Raw genomic sequence first — 23,121 nt, 5'->3', positions numbered from 1 at the left:
GATGTGCGTAGGTCCGGAGCTCCGCCGGGTCCTAAAATCCACCCGCACTGAGACAGGTTTAATAAGGGACTTGAGCATACATGCTTTTTGGTATCCGCAGGGGGTCCCAGAACCGATAAGAAGGGATTCTGAAATCCGAAAAGTTCTGAATTCCGAAATGCAACTGGCCCCAAGGATTTCGGATAAGGGACTGTGGACCAGAACTTTGCTTCATGGAAACATGGCTAAAACGTATCATTTTGGACACTGCACTGCAGCCCAACAACTTAACCATTCTCTGCAAAGACAGGACAACTGAGTCATTTAAATGGACAGGAGGTGGAGCATGCTTTACGATTAACTGATCATGGTACACAGACGTGGCGGTTCTGTCTCAATCCTGATGTTCATTTTATCTGCCAAGGGAGTTTTCTGACACCATCCTGTGGTGTACATTCTACCTCATGCTAACATCAAGGCGGCATGGAGGAGCTGAGCTCCATGATCAGCAGTCAGGAAACAATGCACCCACATGCCTTCCCTATTGTTAAAGGAAATTGTTTGAATTAGTCTCTAACAACTACCACTAACAGATCACCTGTGGCTCCAAAGCTAACACACTTGTCTATTGTTATAACAGCATCAAAAATGTTTACTGTATCATCCCGTGTTCACACTTTAGAAAGCCCAATCACCTGGCTGTACTTCTAACTCCCCAGAGTATAGGCAGAGAATAAAGAACATAGCACCAGTGATCAAGTCAAGGGAGATGGAGACGCACTTACAGGACTGCTATGACTTGCTGGACTGGACAATATCCAGATATCTACCTTCAAATCATAATGAATATGCCACAGTTGTCAACAACTTCATCAAGACCTGTGTGCCTTAAACATATCAGACAAACCCAAGCCAAAAGCCGTGGATGAACTAGATGTGTAGTCTGCTGAGCACTAGATTTGTGACATTTTAGACCAGTGATCCACAACTATACAAGTCCAGGTATGACCAATTAAAGACTATTTTCAAAGCAAAATAATAAACAATTCTGATTGATGTTAGAGATGGAATCAGATGCACATCAGCTCTAACAAGGTTTGCGGGCCATTACTTCCTGTAAAGTGAAACCTGACATCATGAATGGTGTGATGAGCTCTATACCACTTATGCACACCTTGAAAGGGAGAATAAAACTAGACTTGTGCGAATCCCTGCAACATTGGGTGACCTTGTAATCGTTGTCTTGGAAGCCAACATCAGAACATCTTTTAAGAGGGTAAGCCCTCGCAAGGTGTTAGGCCCTGATGGTGTAGCTAGTAAGGCAAAAAAACCTGTGCCAGACAACTGGCAGGAGAATTCAATGACATCTTCAAATCTCTTACTGCTGCAGTCAGAGGTTCCTAACTGCTTCAAAAAGGGCAACAATCATACCAGTGTTCAAGAAAAGCAGAGTGAGAAGTCTCAACAACTATCACCTAGTTGCACTCATATCTACTGGGATGAAGTGCTTTGACAGGTTGGTCAGGGCCAGAATCAACTCCTGCCTAAGTAAGAACCTGGACCTGCAGCAATTTCCCATTGCCACAATAGGTCTTCAGCATATGCAACCTCACTGGCTCTCCACTTGCCTTGGATCACTTGGGCAATAGCAACACGTATCAGGTTGCTGTTTGATTACAGCTTCGTTCAACAAAATCATACCCTTGGGTCTAACCAACTAGCTCCAAAACATGATCCTCTATACCTCCCTCTGCCACTGGATCTGTGTCTTCCTCACTGGGAGACTGCAGTCAGAGCAGATCAGAAATTACATTCCTCCTTGCTGACAATCAATGCTGGTACACCTCAAGGACACGTTTAGTCTACAGCTCTACTCTTCTTGCATCCATGACTGTGTAGTTCGACAGAGCTCAAATGCCATCCACACATTTGACAACAATGACTGTCGTGGGCAGAATTTCAGCTGGTACCAAGAGTGGTTGAGTTCAACAACCTTGAACTCAATGTCAGTAAGACTAAGGAACTGATTGTGGACTTCAGGTAGGTAAGACAAAGGAATATACACCAGTCCTCATCAAGGGATCAACACTGAAAGGGGGAACAGTTTCAAGTTCATGGGCATCAACATCTCTGAAGATCTATCCTGGGCCTAACATATTGATGCAATTACAAAGAAGGCATAACAGTTAGGGGTTTGAGAAGACTTGTTATATCACCAAAGATTCTCACAAATTTCTACAAATGTACAGTGGAGAGTATTCTAACTGGTTGCAACTCTGTCTGCTATGGCGAGGCCACTGCAAAGGAATAGAAAAAGCTGTAGAAAGTTGCAACTCAGCCAACTCCATCACAGGCACTAGCATCCCCAGCATCCAGGACACCTTAAAATGGCATTGTCTCAAGAAGGCGGAATCCATCATTAAGGACTCTCACCACCCAGTACATACCCTCTTCTCATTGCTACCATCAATGAGGTGGTACAGGAGCACAAAGAGACACACTCAATGTTTCTGCTATTTGATTTCTGAATGGACAATGAACCCATGAACGCCACCTCACATTTTTGCACTACTTGTTTTAATTTAATTCATATACATTATGGTAATTTATAAGCTTTTTAAAATTATGACATAAACCATATGACGTTGGAGCAGAATGAGGTCATGCAACCCATCAAATCTACTCTGCCATTTCATCATGGCTGATCCAGCTCTCTCTCAACCCATCCTCCTGTCTTCTCCCAGCAACCTATATCACCCTAATTAATCAAGAACCCATCAACCTCTGCCTTAAGTAAACCCAATGACAAGGTCTCCTGTAACAATGAACTCCATATGTTTAATACCGTCTGGCTGAAGTACTGCAATGTACTGCTGCTGTGATCAACAAATTTCATGGTAAGTGCTAGTGAGATTAAACCTGATGTTGATTCTGTGAGCATCAATGCATTCACTACATAATACTTACAACCGTGAGGTAATTTAAGAGAATAATTAGAACATCAATTATATCAATATTTAAAGTTTAGCAACTTACTTGTCTTTATATACCCAGCAAGAAAGTTTATCTCTTGGAGTAGGAGGATTTCCTTGGAAATTACAGATCTTCTTCCAAGTAAACATATCATTGTTTACTTCTAAATTAACACAATAGAGCTGTATAAAACATAAAACAATGTGTCAGTTTTGTTCTAATGTCAAACCACATGGGAAGTCATAATTTACTAATTGGTTCACAAGAAGCTTTGAAAATCATCCATAGGAACTACAATTAATAATTTTCTTTGCTGCAATATCAACAGCACATCTTTTTCAGTTGAACATCATTGACCTGAAAACATAACACTTTTGCTCTCTCCACCGATATGACCTAATCTGTCCATCACAGTTAAGTCTCTCCACTATTGAGCACATCTATAAGGAGAGCTGGTGCAGGAAAGCAACATCTATCATCATGGACTTCCACTACCAGGCAGTGCTCTCTTCTCATGTCATTGGGAAGGAGCTATAGGAGCCTCAGGACCCACACCACCAAGTTCAGGAACAGTCATTACCCCCGAAACCCCAGGCTCTTTAATCAGTGGAGTTAATTTCACTCACCCCATCTCTGAACTATTCCCACAACCTATGGACTCACTTTCAAGGACTCTTCAACTCATGTTCTTGATATTTACCATTTCTTTTGTATTTGCACAATTTGTTATCTTTTGTCAATATGTCCATCCTGTTGGATATGGTCTTTCATCGATTCTATTACATGTCTTGGATTTACTATTGTGCCCACAAGAAAACTAATCTCAGGGTTGTATATGGTGACATATGCATATGCCACCTTTCTGAAAATTAAGTAGAAAAATAATAAACCTCTAACCTTTGGAAATGCAGTAACAACTTCATACTAAATAGAATATTTTTCCAAAGGAAATCATAAACACAAGAGATTTTGCAAATGCTAGAAATCTTGAGTAACACAGAAAATTCTGGAAGAACTCAGCAATTCAGATAGCATCTATGAAGGGGAATAAAAAGTCAGCGTTTTGGGCCGAGATGTTTCATCTTGGCGTTTTGTGTTTTTGCTATAAAGACAGATATCAGAAGGGAGCCAGATGAAAAGCCTATTTTTATGTATTCCAGCATAGAAGAACTGAACAAGCTTAAGATGCTATTTATTCTAATAGAACTGCTGAACTTTGTTACAAAGAATGAAGGAGATACAAGCAGGAGTAACAAATGGTGGATCTTCATGCTGATCTACTATTCATTAGAGTTCATTCTCTAGTTTCTCATAATATATAAAAATCCACTGACCCGTCTTATGTGAATACAACAACTGATCTCCCCCTGCCCCCCAAGTCATTTTAGGGAGAGAATTCAGTCCTGAATGGCTTATCCCTTATCTGAAATATTCTTCCTGCTGTGGACTCCCTTGTCAGGTGAAACAACTGACCTACAAATAATCTATTAAGGCATTTAAGAACATTTTTATACTTCGATGTGATCTGCTCCCTTTCTTCCAAACTACTTTAAGAGGTCAAAATTGTATGCAATATTCCAGTTGCGTTTTATCAATATCCTATCCAATTGCAATGACATCTATACCCTTATATTGAAATCCTTTTGTTATAATGGCTATCATACCATTTCTTAATCTTAATCATTTATTATATCTGCAGTGATTTTTGTACAAGCACAGAGGTTTCTTTGAACCTCAACACTGCACCATCTCTTAACATTTAATAAATACTGTGGCGACCCACTTTCTGCGCAGGTGAACCGGCTCACAAATAGCCAGCGTGCGGGGGGAGACTTTGGTAATGCACCTCTGACGTCATTTCCGCCCGGAGAGGGCGGGCGCTAGGGACTTAAATGCCAGCGCCGCGAAGTTTGAATAAACTAATTTCAAAATGACTTACCGACTGCATGTCATTATTTCAGCGCTATGTGTAGCACATCGCTACATTGGTGGACCCGACGGTCCAAATGGGATTTGGACCAAAGATGACCGACTCTTCATCTGTTCACGCAGTTTTGCCAAAACTGTCGACTTTCTGGACGCTGTGACCACGCGTGTGGTTTAGCCAAGCAGAAGCCCAGTTCCAGATTCGGCAGATATCCTCTGATTCCGCACATTACTACCACGTGGTGAGCACCCTTGACCAGGAGACGGCCGCCCAGGTTGCGGATTTCATACAGACGCCTCCGGAAGAAGGCAAATATGAAGCATTCAAGGCGCTGCTCATTGGGACCTTTGGCCTCTCACGGTGTGAGCGGGGTGCCCGCCTGCTTCACCTGGACGGTGTGGGAGACAGACTGCTGTCAGCATTGATGAACGAGATGCTGTCCCTGGCTGACGGACACAAGCCCTGCCTCATGTTCGAGCAAGCGTTCCTAAAGCAACTGCCCGAGGACATACATCTGCTGCTGGCTGACGCAGATTTCAGCGACTCCCGGAAGGTGGCGGCCTGGGCAGACGTGCTGTGGAAAGCCAAGAGGGAGAGCGCGGCGTCCATCCATCAGATTACCAGGCCACGTGCCTGACAGCAGACCAGACCAGGCCCGGCAGGGGGGCGCACACAACACAGAGGCAGGAGTGAGGAGGCCAGTGAACAGTGGTATTTCTACCACCAGTGGTGGGGCACAAAAGCCCGCCATTGTCGCCTGCCCTGCAAGGGCCAGGGCCAGCTGCCGCTAATGACTATGACGGCTGGCCACCAGGACAGCCTCTTGTACGTCTGGGACAAACAGTCGGGACGCCGCTTCTTGGTCGACACCAGAACGGAGATCAGCATCTTGCCCCCGACGGGGTACGACACCCGCAACAGGAAGCTAGGACCCACCCTGAGGGCCGCAAACAGCAGCACGATACGGACCTACAGCACCCGCACAGTGCAGCTGCAGTTCGGCGCCAGCCGGTTCACGTGGGACTTCACACTGGCCACTGTGGCCCAACCTCTCCTGGGGGCGGACTTCTTGCGAGCTCACAGCCTGCTGGTCGACTTGCAAGGGAAAAGACTGGTACATGCCAAGACTTTCCAGACATTCTCCCTGGGTGAAGCCAAGTTGCCGGCCCCACACCTGGACTCCAACACGCTGTCGGACAACGAATTCACCAGAATTCTGGCAGGCTTTCCATCCATTCTGGCACCGCAGTTCACGGCAGCCATGCCCAGACACGGGGTACAGCACCACATTCCGACCCAGGGACCACCCGTCCACGACCGCATACGAAGGCTCCCCCCGGAAAAGCTCCGCCTAGCGAAGGAGGAGTTCAGGAGGATGGAGGAATTGGGGATCGTACAGAGGTCCGACAGCCCATGGGCCTCCCCCCTGCACATGGTGCCCAAAGCAGCCGGGGGTTGGAGACCATGCGGCGACTACCGCAGACTGAACGAGGCTACCACTCCAGACCGCTACCCCATGCCGCACATACAGGACTTTGCAGCAAACCTGCACGGGGCTAGAATCTTTTCCAAAGTAGACCTCGTCCGGGGATACCATCAAATCCCGGTGCACCCTGAAGACATCCCCAAAACAGCACTCATCACCCCGTTCAGCCTGTTCAAGTTCCTCCGAATGCCGTTCGGCCTGAAGAGTGCCGCACAGATGTTCCAGCGGCTAAGGGACATGGTGGGACGTGACCTGGACTTTGCGTTCCATCCATTTGGACGACATCCTTATAGCCAGCAGTTGTCATCAGGAGCATCTGTCCCACCTCCGCCAGCTCTACTCCCGCCTGAGTGATTTCGGCTTCACGATTAACCCGGCCAAATGCCATTTCGGTCTCGATACCATCGACTTCTTGGGCCACAGGATTACCAAAGACGGGGCAACACCTCTGCCCGCCAAGGTAGACGCGATCCACCACTTTGCCCGGCCCAACACGGTCAAAGGCCTGCAGGAGTTCGTTGGTATGGTGAACTTCTACCCCCGTTTCTTCCCCTCAGCAGCCCGTATCATGCGCCCTTTGTACACCCTGATGTCGGGTAAAGGCAAGGACATTACTTGGGACGAGGAGGCCGCGGCCGCTTTCATTAAAGCCAAGGAAACCTTGGCAGATGCCGCGATGCGGACGTTCCAACCGCCCTCATGGTGGACGCATCCGACACAGCAGTTGGTGGGGTGCTGGAGCAGCTCATCGAGGGGCGCTGGCAACCCCGGCGTTCTTCAGCAAGCACCTACGACCACCCAAACTCAAGTACAGTGCTTTCGACCGGGAGCTGTTGGCACTGTATCTGGCAATCCGGCATTCAGGTACTTCTTAGAAGGCAGGCCATTCGCCACGTTCACGGACCACAAACCGTTGACCTTCGTGTTCATGAAGGTGTCCGATCCCTGGTCGGCTCGCCAGCAGCGACATCTGTCCTACATCTCCGAGTACACGATGGACATCCAGCATGTCTCAGGAAAGGACAACGTCGTGGCGGACGCCCTCTCCAGACCAGCTGTCCAGGCCCTGTCCCTGAGTGTGGACTATGCAGCGCTGGCGGAGGTGCAGTAGGCAGACAACGAGATGCCCAGCTACAGGACTGCAGTCTCGGGTTTGCAGCTGCAGGACTTTCTTGTAGGCCCAGGTGATAGGACCCTCCTGTGCGATGTGGCTACCGGCCAACCTCGCCCCATCATCCCGGCAGCCTGGAGGCGGCGAGTTTTTGACTCCATACACGGTTTGGCGCACCCATCTATCAGGACAACCGTCTGGCTGGTCTCCAGCAAGTTCGCGTGGCACGGACTTCGCAAGCAGGTCAGTGAATGGGGCAGAATGTGCACTAAAGCCCCGCCGCAGCAGTTCGAACCCACCCACCGGAGGTTCGACCACATTCGATACCTGTGTCCCGAGGAGTGCGGTACCTCCTAACTATGATAGTCCGGTTCACAAGGTGGCACATCGCTACAATACTTCATTTTTCCCCACTTAATATTCTATTACGGTAGTCATGAGCTTGCCCGCTACCTAGTCTGTTCACAAATCCCTTGAAAGTTTCTTATATTGTATTCTGTACTCACAACCCCTTCTAATTTAGTATCAACAGCAAAGTTGGAAATATGAGGGGGGGAAAAGGACACTGGAAGAACTCAGTTGGCCAAGCAGCATCTGGGAGGCAAAAGATTAAATCAATTTCTTGAGTTCAGAACTTACATCAGTTCTGCAGTGTTCTAGATTCCAGGCTTCTTTTGTTTTGGAAATATGACATTTTATCCACTCACCCAAATGTTTGTGAATAGCTTATGTCTAAACACCAATCCCCGTGGTACCCCACTAGTCAGTTTCTCAAACTGAGAATGATTCATTTCTAATAACCCTCGTCAGTGTATTACCATCAGTTCCACGCATTCTAAACTGATTGAACATACTTTTATATGGAACCTGATCAAGCCATTTCCAAAAAGAAAAATCAAACACACTCCATCTACTGGTTCTTCCTTACCTACTTTACTAGGCACTTCTTCAAAGAATTCCAGTAAATGAGTCAAACGTGACTTCCTTCATAATTCCATGCTGACCTTAGCTCGATTCTTTCCAAGGTGTTTATTTACTACCTACTTTATTATAGATTTCTTTACTAATTCCAAGTATGTTGTTCCAAAAAGTGATTACATGCAATATACTATAAACCACAGGAACAATTTAGAACTTAGGGAGATGAAAGCCAGAAATTTCACTGCCTCTAAAGTAATTTCATTAGCCTTTTGTTTTTTATGTAAGTATATAAGCTCTTACATTTAGTTTTTATGTTTATTTCCAGCTGACTCTCATATTCCATCTCAACTTCCTTTAACACTCTTGATCCTCCTTTGTCAAGTTCTAAAATGTTCCCAAATTTTATGCCTACTTGAAATATTGTGTAATGGTTTATGCCTACTGTTATTACTCCCAATTTAGAAGCCATTTTCTTGGAATTAACACAGCTTTAATTTCTCCAATCAGCCACAGGCGAATCAGTTTTCCTGATGAATATCTGAGCTTGAAAGGATTTTGATTTTGCAATTTATCCAGTCATTCAGCACCAGCACCATTAAAGATCTGAAAAATAGACCAGCATTTTCAGGAAAAGAAGGGTGTAGTGGGAAGCAGCAAAAAGGGAAAAACAGGAGGAAACTAAAATAATTTATGAGGTTGGCACTGCAACATGGAATAAAAGATAAATTTAAAATTGGTACTAATGTAGATGGAATATAAAGCACTTCCTGCTTATCCACTTAGCATTCCTTTTGAGCCTATGAATTTTGAACAATATTGCATTAAACACTGTTTATTGAAGACAAGATGAAGCATTTTGAAAAAGTGTTCTCTCGCTTGAAAGTTTAAACACAGTAGGTGATGACACAACAAAGAAGGAAAAAGTATTAAACGAGACGTACTTCATTACTATATCCAAGATCATCGTATCCCCCAAAAATGTACATGATCCCATTAAGACAAGCTGCACAACTTCCTGACATTGGACGAGGAAGATCTCCCTTCATTGGTTGCCTCTGCCTGTATTGAAGAAAGCAATAAAAGATGACATGGCAAAATAACATTCCAAGAATTTTGGCAACAAATTACTTTTATAGTGATATCCTCCATATTTTTCCAAGTTTCCTTGTATTACATCTGAATAGATGGATGGCTACATTCCACTTTCTAATGTCATGCTTTGGCTTAATGGTAACACTTGCATTAACAAGTCTCTGAAAAGACAACTGAGCCAAGGCTTTAGAAAACTACTAGCAGTTCCCAGGCCAAGTGCCAACAATTTTTTAGGATTTCTGCAGATCCAAATGTGAACATGGAAGTCCCAAGCTTACCAAATTGTTAGAGGTTTTCCAACTGCATGTTGACCTCTGGAGGCTCACAGAGCCAGAAAGAGTCAGGATAAACAGGTAATTCTTACATTGCCAGATTGTAACTAGATGAAGGAATCACATGTAGTATAGCTAACTTTGCAATAATAGTTGGCAAAGCAAATCTGAGATTGTCATTAAGGATGTAAGAGAAAAAGCTATATTAAGTGGGGCGAGGGCTCAGAAATTGGTAAAACATAGTATAATGTCAGAGATACAGCACAGAACAGGTCCTTTAGCCTACCAACTCCATACAGATTATCAACCACCCAGTTACAGTAATTATACATTAATCATCCCTTTTAAAATTATTCTCCCTGTATTATCAATGCCACCACTTCTCCCTCCCCACTCCGCCCAGATCTTACCAATTAACTTACACTCTCAGACAAATTAACCTTCCAATCTGCATGCTTTTGTGACGTGGGGAGGAAACCAAACCTGGAGGGAACTTGTAGCATTTGATTACAGAGAAAATGTGCAAAGTGCATAGAGATGGCATCCAAAGTCAGGATTGAACCCAATTGAAGGTCTCTAGTGCTGCACAGGCCCCACTAACTGTGCGGCTCTGAGTGTCACGTGAGGAAATCAGAGGCTAGCCACTGTTTAAGCGAAGATGGACAATAGAATGCTGCTGTTAAAAAGATCTTGATGTCTTCTTTCTTTAAATTCAATATTAGCAATGAAATACAGCAAGTATAAAAAAAAAACAAATGGAATGTTTTCTTGATGATGAGAGATAGAAGTGAAAATGTAAAGGAGCCTTGCCAAAACTGTGCAGAATTTTGAGATAATATGCAGTACTGCGTGCAGTTTTGTTCTCCTAATTTAAGAAAGGATGCACTTGCGTTAGTTATTTTGGAGAAGATACCTAGGTTGATTCCAGGGATGAAAATAATCTTTTATGAACATTGATTGATTAGACTCCTAAACTCTCGAGTTTAGTAAAATGAGTTAAAAGAAGGTGCTAAACAGGGTTTAATACTATAAGAATATCTACCCTCAAGTCTTTCTAGAATTAGGGGGCACAATGGCAGAGTAATAGGTTACCTATTTCATTCAAATGCAAGAAGGAATTTCTTCTGAAAGATTGCAAATCTTTGGAACTGTTTTCCAGAGATTTAGAAAGATTTACATTCAAGGCCAAGAATTATTTGCATCGTACTACAGAAAAATAAGCTCACTGGGATCGAGCAAAAAGTGCTGGAGTTCAATAACAAAATGAGTTTATTTTATTTTTTTAAATTTAGAGATACAGCGTGGAATATGCCCTTTGGTTCTTTGAACTGCACAACCATCAACCTACCAATTTAACCTTAGCCTAATCATAGGACAATTATAATGACCAATTTACCTATTAATTGGTACATCTTTGGACTGTGTGAGAAAATCAGAGCACCTCGAGCAAGCCTGCATACATACAGGAAGAAACATACAAACTTGCTTACAGAGGACGCAGGAATTGAACTCCAGGATATGAAAACATATAGCACATACAGGCCTTTCATCCCACTAAGCTGTGCCGAACAGGTCCCTACCTTAGAACTACCTAGGCTTTACCTATAGCCCTCTATTTTTCTAAGCTTCATGTAGCCATCCAGAGGTCTCTTAAAAGACCCTATCGTTTCCACCTCCCCCACTGCCGCCGGCAGTCTGTTCCACACACTCACCACTCTCTGCGTAAAAAAACTTACCCCTGACATCTCCTCTGTACCTACATCCAAACACCTTAAAACTATGCTAGCCATTTCAGCCCTGGGGAAAGCCTCTGACTATCCACATGATCAATGCCTCTCATTATCTTGTACCCCTCTATCAGGTCACCTCTCATTCTCCGTCGCTTCAAGGCTTCAGTTTGCGTATAAGGAGAAGGTGGGAGTGGAGGATGCTATCACGTATTTGCTGCACAAATCACTCTCTCACCTAGATGGGGTCAGTTGTGCTGTGAGGATTACATTCCTTGACTTCTCTAGTGCCTTTAACACCATCCAGCCCAAGATCTTAAAGCACAAACTAACGGAGATGGGAGTAGACTCTCACATGGTGGATTGGATAGTGGACTACTTGACAGATAGACCTCAGTATGTGCGGTTGGGAGACTGTAGGTCTGACACAGTGGTCAGCAGCACAGGAGCGCCACAGGGAACCGTACTCTCTCCGGTCCTGTTCACCCTGTACACATCTGACTTCCAATATAACTCGGAGTCCTGCCATGTGCAGAAGTTCGCTGATGACACGGCCATAGTGGGTGTGTCAGGAAGAAGAAGGACGCCTCACGTCTTAATAAGCTGATAAGGAAGGCGGGCTCTGTCGTGGGCAAAGTACTGGAGAGTTTAACATCGGTAGCTGAGCGAAGGGCGCTGAGTAGGCTACGGTCAATTATGGAAAACCCTGAACATCCTCTACATAGCACCATCCAGAGACAGAGAAGCAGTTTCAGCGACAGGTTACTGTCGATGCAATGCTCCTCAGACAGGATGAAGAGGTCAATACTCCCCAATGCCATTAGGCTTTACAATTCAACTGCCAGGACTTAAGAACTTTTTTTAAAGCTATTATTAATGCTTTTTGAGTTAGTGATTTAGATGCATATCATATTATTACTGAGTTAAGTATTGTATGTAATGAGTTTTTGCTACAACAAGTGTATGGGACATTGGAAAAAATGTTGAATTTCCCCATGGGGATGAATAAAGTATCTATCTATCTATCTATCTTCTCATAAGGCATGCTCCCCAATCCAGGCAACATCCTTGTAAATCCAAGTTTCTATGGTTTCCACGTCCTTCCTGTAGTGAGACAGCCAGAAAATATAATAGCATTGTGCTAACCGCTTTCTACTGTGGTGCCCAGAGTTATCTTACAGAATGGCAGAATAGATTTGAAGGGTCATATAACCCACTCCTATTCCAACTACAATGTTTTTTTTTCATCAATTTCTTCACAAGTGGAGATTATTACACTGACCACTCCCCACAATAATGAACTTTCACCCATTATTGTGGGAAGCGGTCAGTGTACAAAACAAATGATGGACTTGTCATAGGACGTACAAAAGCCATTCGGCCGACCAATACAAATCTATTCCTTGGTTAGTTCAATGCTTCCCTCCTACACAGCTCATAATGTACCATTTTTCTTACATCCATGAACGATCTAAAGAGTCTTTTAAACGTCCCTTTTGTATCAGTCTCTACTTCCACCCCAGAAGTGAGTTCCAGGCACCCACCACTTTGTATATTAAAAAAACTACTTCTGGCACCTCCCCTAACCTTCCTGTCAATCAACTGAAAAGATATTCTCTGATAGTGGCCATTGAACCTGGGGGGAAAAGGTGCTGGCTGTCCACTATCTACACCACTCACACCCCTATCAAATAGTTTCTCATTCTTTGTTGCTCCAAAGAGAAAAGCCCTAGCTCACTCAACCTTTCCTTATAAGAAATTTCTCTAATCTCCTCTGCACCCTCTCTGAAGCTTCCATATCCTTCCTATAATGAAGCAACCGGAACTGAACACAATACTCCAAATGAGGTCTAGCCAGAATCTTATAGACCTGCAATATTACCTCATGGCTTTTGAGCTCATCCTTCGACTAATGAAGGCCAACACACATACACCTTCTTAACCAGCCTATCAATGTTGAGGGATCTGTGAACTTAGACTCAAGATCCCTCTATTCCTCAACACTTAAGAATTCTGCCATTAAGGTTGTACTTCAATCTATGGCAACCTTCTACACTATCCACAACACCTCCAACCTTCGTGTCATCTGCAAATTCTAATTCACCCCTCCACTTTCTCCTCCAAGTCATTTATATATTTAAAAAAAAGAGAGAAGGGGTCCCAAACCAGACCTCTGTGAACCTCCAGGCAGGATACACTATTTACTACCACTGTCTGCCTTATGTGGGCAAGCCAATTCCAAATCCATGCAGCCAAGTTTTCATGGATCCCACGCCTCACAACTTTCTGGATGAACCTACTGTGGGGAACCTTGTCAAATGTCTTAACATAAATACCACATTTGCCATTTCCTTCATTAATTTGTTTTGTTCTTGTGCAATTTCCACAACATTTCATGTAGAATTTAAAATGCAACTGAACAGCCTAACAGCTTAAAAAATAAGGAATATCAACTCAGTGTTCTCAGTTTAACAAAGTATTTTCACAAATTCGAACAATAGATAAATATTACAGGGTGGAAGTACAGATTATACCCATATTAGGAATAAACTACAATGGAAATCCAAGGTGGGCTGTGTCATCTAAGACTATTAATCAACAAAAGATTGACAATTGAATTGAAAAGGGACTGCTGTTAACTACTTTTGTACCTTTGAAAATGTAATGAAAGTCAGGGATGGGGACAGTATACAGGGAAGAAATGAACATAAAGGTTAAGCAGGTGGTTCAAAAATATCATAGTATCTGCTTAACCTCTTTCGTTAAGCAGGTTGCTCCGTGCCACAAAAGCTTGTGAATGAATCAGACAAAGCAATATTGTTATGGACTTTAAAGAGCATGATGGAGGCAACAAATTTTGTTCAAGTTCTGACATTTTCAAGGGCAGCATGACTGATCTGAATGCTTCAAAGAAGTGAGCAAACATGCATATATTAGTATCACTGCAGTATAGACTACATGAGGGTGAAACCTTTTCCAAAGTAGAGCTTAAATGAATTATCAAGGAAGGTGGACACTCACGCAAGTGTTTAGCATCAAAGATATCTTTATGCATGTTCATTTTGAGGGATGAGAAAACTACTCCAAGCTTTAGAGCGGCCAAAAACCTCTTTATTCTTATCCTTGGAAGCAATACTGAAGATAAATGTAATCTTATATTACTTTTGATCTTACATATCTGAATACTTTTTAAAGCCCTTAGATTTTCTATGGTCAATCTTATAATTGTGACAACTTAAAAAGCCTGAATAGCTCATTACTCATCCAAGATTATTTCTTCCACTTTTTGCCCCAGTCATCAAACAATATTGTGCAAAGAGTAAACAAAACATAGATTTTCTCATCAGCAACCATTCCACTGGATGTCCAGTTAACCAGTTCACAAGGCCCATTCAACTGTAGCCAGGAACAGTTAAGAATATTTGCCTTTAATATAGTAAACTCCATCCATCATCACTTAAACATCAAATGATGTTCACTATCATCACCATCTTGACATAAAACAAATCATTTACCATTCACTCCTTTATGTCTGCTGTTATTGACAGTCAATAAGAAAATGACTGATCTAATTCTGATATATTCCCTCTTACTTACTCCTATTACCTCTATGTTTATCAAGGATTTCCTTCAAAAAAAATTTTGATTTCACTAGCCTTTAATAAAGAATTCCAAAGACTCAACAACACAAAAAAAGACTCATCTATCTAAAACAGGCCTTAATCTGGTGCTAGTTCCACAGTTTTGCAGAAGAGGATGTGTCAACCCAGTCAATTACTCAGGATTTTGTATATTTTATTTAACAAGAACCCTGAAAAGGCTAAAATTTCTTAATTTTTATTTAATATTTATATAAAATGATTTTATTTCAGATATCTAACATAAAACACAAGCCCTTCAGCCCACAATATTGTGCTGACCTTTTAGCTGACTTTACAATCAATCTAAACTTTCTCTTCTACAGAGCCCTCCATTTTTCTAACATCTATGTGCCTAGGAGTTTCTTAAATACCCCTAATGTAATTGCCCCTACCAACCTCCCTGGCAGTGTGTTCCATGCACTCACAGCTCTGTGTAGATAACATAGTCGCACAATTTACAAATGGATGACAACTTCTGGATATGTTGAAGTGTGTAGTGATACTCTAATATATGCATTAATAATGGTTAACACAATTCATCCTGTTTATTTCTACAACAAATTCTTACTCATTATACTTTCATTGTTTGTTATTATTGACGGGAAACAATTTTACTTCAGTCATGAGACATTGCTACAATTCACTTGCTGCATTAAACAATGGACTAACTGCTATTATGGGAAACACTCAAAGCAATGCAGTATTTAAAAAAAAAGAAGTTTGTAAGAGGAAGTTGCTTACCATACACCACTTTCAATTTCATAAACCCAGATTTCATCATTGGGTAAATAAACTTCATTATTTTCATATGTCTGCAATAAAAAAGTTACACCTTTCTATAATCACTGTGATAACTTATATCTTTCATTATTAAATTGGTATTGAACAAAAACAATGTTTTTTAAAAAGCAGAATCATCTGGGAAGAAACAAAAAAAAACACGTATTTGCTACATTAAAAATTTCCATTAACACAGAAAGATAATAAGCTCATTGTTGGGTCAGATGTAACTTTGCTAAGCCCAGTTCTTCACTCCAAAATAGCTAATCATGTTCTTATCTACTAGACACTAGAGTGAAGCACGGTTCTTCAAAATTTATTAAAAACTTAATACAGGTTGAGTACCACTTATCCGAAATTCCAAAATCCAAAAACCTCCGAAGTCTGAAGTATTTTTGAGCAATGACATGATGTCACAAATGGAAAATTCCATAAGGTGCTGGGAAAGTTCTCAGAGTATGAGCACCAGACAGTTCTGAGAAGAAACCTTACATGTGTAATGAATGGAAGTTAATTAAAATAGATAACACTGGTTAAAGTGAAAAAAGAATAATCCGATCGTGCATTGAAAGAGTGGGTTCGTCAGTGTCTTGAGTGAACAAATGCTGCTAATGGATTGCCGATCATGAACCAAGCAAAGATTAATCACGAGAAACTGAAAATTGAAGGCAAATGTGAATATTCAGCAGGCCAGTTACAGAAATTTAAGAAAAAGGCATAGAATTAAAATTTTAAAAATTACATAACATTTTAAAGATAAAATATATGCTGATCGCAAGGCAGCTGAGAAATTCCTTGATAAGTTTGCAAAGCTCATTGCTGGTGAAAATCTAACATCAGAACAAGTTTACAATGTTGATAGGTTTTATGTAAGGTATAAAAGCAATAGTTAAATGTAAATACAGTGTACTGTAACCTTTTGATCAAAACACAGCATTGTAGGTGGAGACTGAAAGCCTGTTGTTGTAAACAGCTGATATAGGTATTCTCCCAATGCTGCTACTGTTACCCTGCACACATATATTTTAACTATATTGATGGTACGTAATAATTTTTACTGTTAAGTACAGATGTGTGATGAACAATGTAGGGCAAAGACTGCTTACCAGTAGCACATAAATTCAGAGACAAAAATGATGGCAATTCCAAGCTATCTCATTATACAGTAAAGTCCAAAATCCAAAACACTTCCGTCCCTGAGCATTTCGGATAAAGAGTACTCAACCTGTATTCAATTTTAATTGCTGGTTCTGTACTACACAAAATACAGGACCAAAAATTTCAGAGTATCATATTCAAGATGATTCTTTTCAAGAATTGCTATTGATTTAGATGGATGGGCAAAGATGCAAAATAAATAGGTACTTATCAGATTTTCTGAAACATTTCATTAAGGATAATTAATACAAACTTGATCATGATTAATTAAACTTCCATATTGTAAAATACCACACGTTTAAATGATTGCCTATGTGGTTTTCTGTTAGCATAAATTATACCTGCATATCGTTACTTTCCACATCAACTTTCTTCAGGATTTAAATCTATCTTCAAATCGGACAAGTATATTTTATAATATTGTGATTTAAATTACAATAGCATTTTCCTTGGCTAAACAAGGAAGATGGTCATACACTATAATTTCTAATTAACTGGAAGAAAAACTGTTTGTGAGTCTGTGCTCTGTGCAATTTTTATACCACATTTAGATCATTTATTAAGACATTCAAAAGTACTTCATTGCCTGTAAAGTATTTTTGGAAATTCTAAAATCCTAAAAACAATGCCAATGCAAGATCTTCTGTCCTGGAGATTAAATAATGTACAAGCAGAGCTGCCGATATAAAATTATTTTTATTTTGGCAACTATTGAATAATCTCAACTTAAAATTAACATTCTCTCCAAGTCAGCCAATTTTATTTTTAAAGGTTTTAATTTACAAACGTAATTCTACTTGGAATAATTATTTGATGTTGCAGAGTAATTAACAAATTTAAGTTGAAAGGTTGTAACCAACAGGTGCCACATTGATTAATGTCTGTGCTTCAGCTATTCAACAGTCTTTATCAATGATCGGGATGAGGGGACCAAGTATAAGGTACTCATATTTCTTGTTGGTACCAGCCGGCATTATAATACGGGTTGTACACAATAACAAGTGGTACATTAGACTTTGATGCAAGAACTTAAGAATCATAGAGAGATACAACAATGGAAAAGGGACCTTTGGCCCACGCTGTCTATGCTACTTACATTACCATACATTTATTCCCCAGATTTTGTTCTTCCTACATATTCCTTCCAAATGCTCCCATTCCTATACACTGGAGGTGATTTATAGTCATCAATTAATCTAACCTAGACACCTTTGAAATGTGGGAGAAAGCCCACACAATCACAGGAAGAACTTGCAAAATCCACAAATACAGAACTGGAAGTCTGGAATAAACTCAGGTCACTGGCACTGTGAGAAAATGACTCTACTAGCTGCACTACTGTGCTGCCCCGCTGTCACCTGCAGACTTGATGCAATTATACAGGGCCCTATTGAGAACACTGTGAAACAACTGATCTCTCTGTTCAGAGCATTACAGCACACTACAGGCCACTTGAATCACATCTACTCCAAGATCAATGTAATCCTTCCCTCTTACATAGCTCATTTTTTCTATCATCCATGTTTCTATCTAAGAGTTTCTTAAATGTCCCTAAATGTATCTGCCTTTACCATCACCCCCGTGGAATACATCTCTGGACTATCACTCCATCTATGCCTCTTCTCATCTTGTACATCGCTATCAGGCTATCTTTCATCTTCCTTTGCTCCAAAGAGAAAAGCCCTAACTCACTCAACCTATCGTCATAAAATATACCCTCTTGTCTTGGCAGCATCTTGGTAAATCTCTTCCGCACCTTCTGTAAGGCTTCCACAATTTTCTTATAATGAGGCAACCAGAAGTGAACACAATATTATCAGTGTGGTTTTATACTGATACAACATTACCTTGCAGTTTTTGAATGTAATTCCCAAAATAATGAATTAGAATGCAGTAAAGATCCACTTAGTGAAAACTGATTTCTGGACAGGCTTGCCCCATAGAGATTAAGTGAACTGGGCCCATGGTTGAATTTAGGACAGAAGTGATTGTGTTAAAATGGACAAAATTCCTAAGGGGCTTGCTGGAATAGATGCCAGGGTCACAGTCTCAAAATTTCAGGTTTCAGTTTTTAAAAAATCTGCATGCGGGGGACCAAACTAAGGAAAGATGAAACATAATCACTTAGATCAAATGACTTAGTGTCTATTACTTATGTTCTTATACTGTTAATTCTCAGAACTACCCAATCCAAATAGCCACTTTCCCATTCTCGTTTCAGCTTTCAAAATATTATTTAAAATTGCTTGTAGTAATGCTTAGATTATTAACTTCTAGATCTAAAGGAAAATCCTGAAAGGCTAGTAAATAAATCTATGCTGACATGAACGGAAAAGCAAAATAATCCACAAGGTAGGTAACAAGCATGTCAATATTTCAATCCTTTATTCGCATATAAAACATTCATCAACAAGGATAAACACTCAAATTGATGGGTAAATAAACACTTATTGATTCTCTACAATATGGTTAAACCAATTATATTAATTCAAATTAAACAAGTATAAATGTTATAATCTGTTTGCTTTCATCGGAGACCATTCTGGAAATTAGGGCTGAGGAAGTGAAAGTCAATTCTTTTATTATTGCTTTACAACTTACCAACTACTACATTTGTTTGAAAAAAGTTTTCATATTTACATTAACCAGTTTGCTTTAACAAGCTCCCTTTCATGACATCACAAAGAGATTCAACTGTTTTAATTACATTAACACATGTATACATCTTTAAATAGACAAATTTATTAGCCAATTCAATGTCTGGCAAGAAATAAAATGCGCTGTTTCATGATTTAGTATGACCCAAGTTATAGAACCTTGGGTTCTATAACATAAGAATTTATGATCCTTCGCTATGCAAGTCTAAAAGTTACTTAAATTAACGACGTGGAAGTAATTTTCTTTCACTTCAAACTCAACGGATGAACTTGCTTCAAGACATTTTTCATTGGAACTTTGACACCACACGGTTCAAACTATGTAAGTCGGCAGATAATTTGTGAATTGATCTCTCATTTTCAAGCAACATTGTAAATCAAACGGTTTAATTTCCAGAGACAAATCGACGCCACAAAGGAACGACGTGGACGCAGACCTAGAGGACTTCATGAGCAACACGGTAAACCATTCCCAAATGTACAGTTTCACAAGGCGGCAACCTGCAATTCTTTACGTGCTCTTTCCCCAATACACGCGCGCATATATAAACGGCACAACTGAAAAGGGGGGGGGGGGGAATACATATTTTAAAATGAACAGTCCCACATGAAGTTTTACCTGGATGAAATGATTAATACTTACCACATAACCTCCCCATACGTAAAGGAATCCGTTACTAAGTACCGCGTGGTGATGATTTTCCTGTGTTTTCCGAGACCAATATTGAGCTCCAGCCATTTTGAGCTAGGCCAGGTGTTGATTCAGCACCGCGTATCTCGGCCGGCACTTGCCCAGTCGTCGACGGATGCCCACCGCCCAATCACACCCATCGCAGCCGCCTTTCGCTCAGCCCGCGCTCAATGCTCCGCGCAACCAATCAAGCAAGGCCTTTGGGAGTCTTGGCCAATCAGACGCCGTCCATGTGGAGCAGGGAAAAATGCGCACGGCGTGAGTCGCCGGGCAACTGTTGGCCTGCTGCACGTGCATCTGCTTTCTCCTTTATTATTTTCCTCAGATAAAAGCCGCAGGCTTTCTCCTCAATTGGGGCAACAAAGGGACATTGATCTGGTGTTTTTTTTAAGAAGGGAGGAGGCAGGCAAATAACACATTTGGATTTGATTTTTGGAAGCTGTTCCTAAACAACGCGCATTCCCTGCCTCTCATGGGAATTTGAAATGACAATTTGTAGAGGTGCAAAAGAACCTTTGGTAGCCAGGGGACTTATAAAATCTTATTGAAGGAAAGTAATATTTCTTTAAATAAACTTAATATCATTGCGTATTCACTGGTCTCGTCTTGACTACATCACATTTACCATGTTAATATTAGCAAAATCATTATATTTTTATAAATCTATTAAGCAGGAATTTCCATCATGATAAATACACTCTAGGTCTGTACTCACTGGAGTTTAGAAGAATGAGGAAGGATCTCATTCCAATAGGATGTTTCCAATAGTGGATGACTCTAGGACAAGTGGGCATAGCCTCAGAAGTGACGGACGTCCATTTAGAACAGAGATGAGAAGCAATTTCTTTAGCCAGATGGTGTTAATTCTGTAAATCATTGCAGTGGAGGCCAAGTCATACAGTATACCTATTCAGTGGAGGTTAATAGGTTCTTGGTTAATCAAGGGGAGCATCAAAAGTTATGGGGACAAGGCAGGAGAATGGGTTTGAGAGGAATAACAAATCAGCCATGATGGAATGACAGAGCAGACTCAATGGGCTGAATAGCCTAATTCTGCTCCCATGCCATATAATTTGCTTAGATCAGAGATTTTGATTACTTATTGCTCAACGTGGCAATACAAATGAAGATAGCGAAAGAAAATATATTTGCGTTAAACTTGGTAGTTTATTTTTGGAGGTTTTGTGCTAGTTAAAATATACACTTTAAAAATATACCTTTTAAAACCATTAGACATAGGAGCAGAATTAGGCTATTCAGCCCAGAGTCTGCTCTGCCATTCTATTAAGGCTGATTTATTATCCCTCTGAAACCCATTCTCCTGACTTCTCCCCATAACCTTTGATGCTCGTATTAATCAAGAACCAATCAACCTCTGCTTTAAATATAAAATATACCAAATGAATTGGCCTCCACAACCATCTGTGACAATGAATTCCAGATTCACCATAATCAAAGGCATTGAGCTGCTGAAAGGGAGAACGTCATGGAGAGATTCTGCACTGAGTCAATGTGTGTGGAAGTCAGAAACAAGAATGGAACAATCAGTCTATTGGGAATATTTTATACAATCCCAACAGCAGTAGACACTGAGGAACAGATGGTGAGGCAGATTTTGGAAAGATGCAAAAATAACAGGTTTGTTGTCATGGGGGACTTTAACTTCTCTAATTTTGATTGGACCTCCATAATGCAAAAGGTTTAGATGGGGCAGAATTTGTTAGGTATGTCCAGGAAATATTCCTGATACAATATGTAGTTGAGCTGACAATAGGAGAGGCCATATTGGATATGGTGCTAAGCAATGAAGCAGGTCAGGTGTCCAATCCCTTAATGGAAGAGCATTTTGAAGACAGTGATCTTCAATATAGCCTTGAAGAGGAATAGGAGCCGATGGTATGGGAAAGCATTTAATTAGGAGAGGGGGGACTGGTGAACTTACATCGGGAACAGACTTACATCAGGGCAAGGCACAATAGAAATGTAGAGGTTGTTCAGTAAGCATTTGTTGGGGGTTTGTCCTATTTAGGTAGGGAAAGGATGCTACGACGAAGGAACCAAGGTTGACAAACGTGAAACATCTAGTAAAGAGGAAGAAAGAAGCATACTTCAGATTTAGGAAGCAAGGATCAGAAAGGGCTCTAGAGTGTTACAAAGTAGCAGGAAGGAGCTGAATAGTGGATTTGGGAAAGCTAGGAGGCACCATGAGAAGGCCTTGGGGAGTAGGATTAGGGAAAACCTACACATATGTGAAGAACAAAATGAAGGTAGGACTGATCAGGGATAGCGTGGGAAACATGTGCCTGGAGTTGGAGGATGCAGGAGAGGTTCTTAAGGAATACTTTGCTTCAGTATTCACCAAAGAGAGACCATGACATTTGTGAGGACAACCTATAACAGGCTGACATGCTTGAACGTGTTGACATTAAGAGAAAGGATGTGCTAAAACATTAAGCTAGATAAGTCCCCAGGGCCAAACAAGATGCTGGATAGTCCAATAACAAACAAAAGAAAATCTGCAGATGCTGGAAATCCAAGCAACGCACACACAAAATGCTGGAGGAACTCAGCAGGCCAGGCTGCATCTGTGGAAAAAAGTACAGTCGATGTCTTGGGCTGAAACCCTTCGACGGGACTGGGAAGGGTTTCAGCCTGAAATTACGACTGTACTTTTTTACTAGATGCTGCCTGGCCTGCTGAGTTTCT

General features: G+C 41.2%; 1 protein-coding gene across 3 annotated transcripts in view; it reads right to left on the bottom strand.

Moving 5' to 3' along the window:
* LOC140724889 (kelch domain-containing protein 1) overlaps window positions 1-23,121 on the bottom strand; it is an 82,863-nt gene that overhangs the window by 40,143 nt on the left and 19,599 nt on the right. For all 3 annotated transcript variants that reach the window (XR_012098205.1, XR_012098206.1, XM_073039638.1), the window contains exons 2-4: window positions 15,871-15,941; window positions 9,339-9,456; window positions 3,016-3,134 (exon numbers count right to left, since the gene is read on the bottom strand). Coding sequence is in view for 1 of the 3 variants with exons in the window: in XM_073039638.1 (XP_072895739.1) it covers window positions 3,016-3,134; window positions 9,339-9,456; window positions 15,871-15,941 (308 nt within the window). In the remaining 2 variants the exon portion in view is untranslated. The remainder of the gene's footprint in view (window positions 1-3,015; window positions 3,135-9,338; window positions 9,457-15,870; window positions 15,942-23,121) is intronic.

The sequence above is a fragment of the Hemitrygon akajei genome, chromosome 3 (genome assembly GCF_048418815.1).
Source record: "Hemitrygon akajei chromosome 3, sHemAka1.3, whole genome shotgun sequence".
NCBI classification, from domain to species: domain Eukaryota; kingdom Metazoa; phylum Chordata; class Chondrichthyes; order Myliobatiformes; family Dasyatidae; genus Hemitrygon; species Hemitrygon akajei.
Note: the sequence above shows the minus strand (reverse complement) of the source record. Positions and strands in the feature narration are given on the sequence as shown.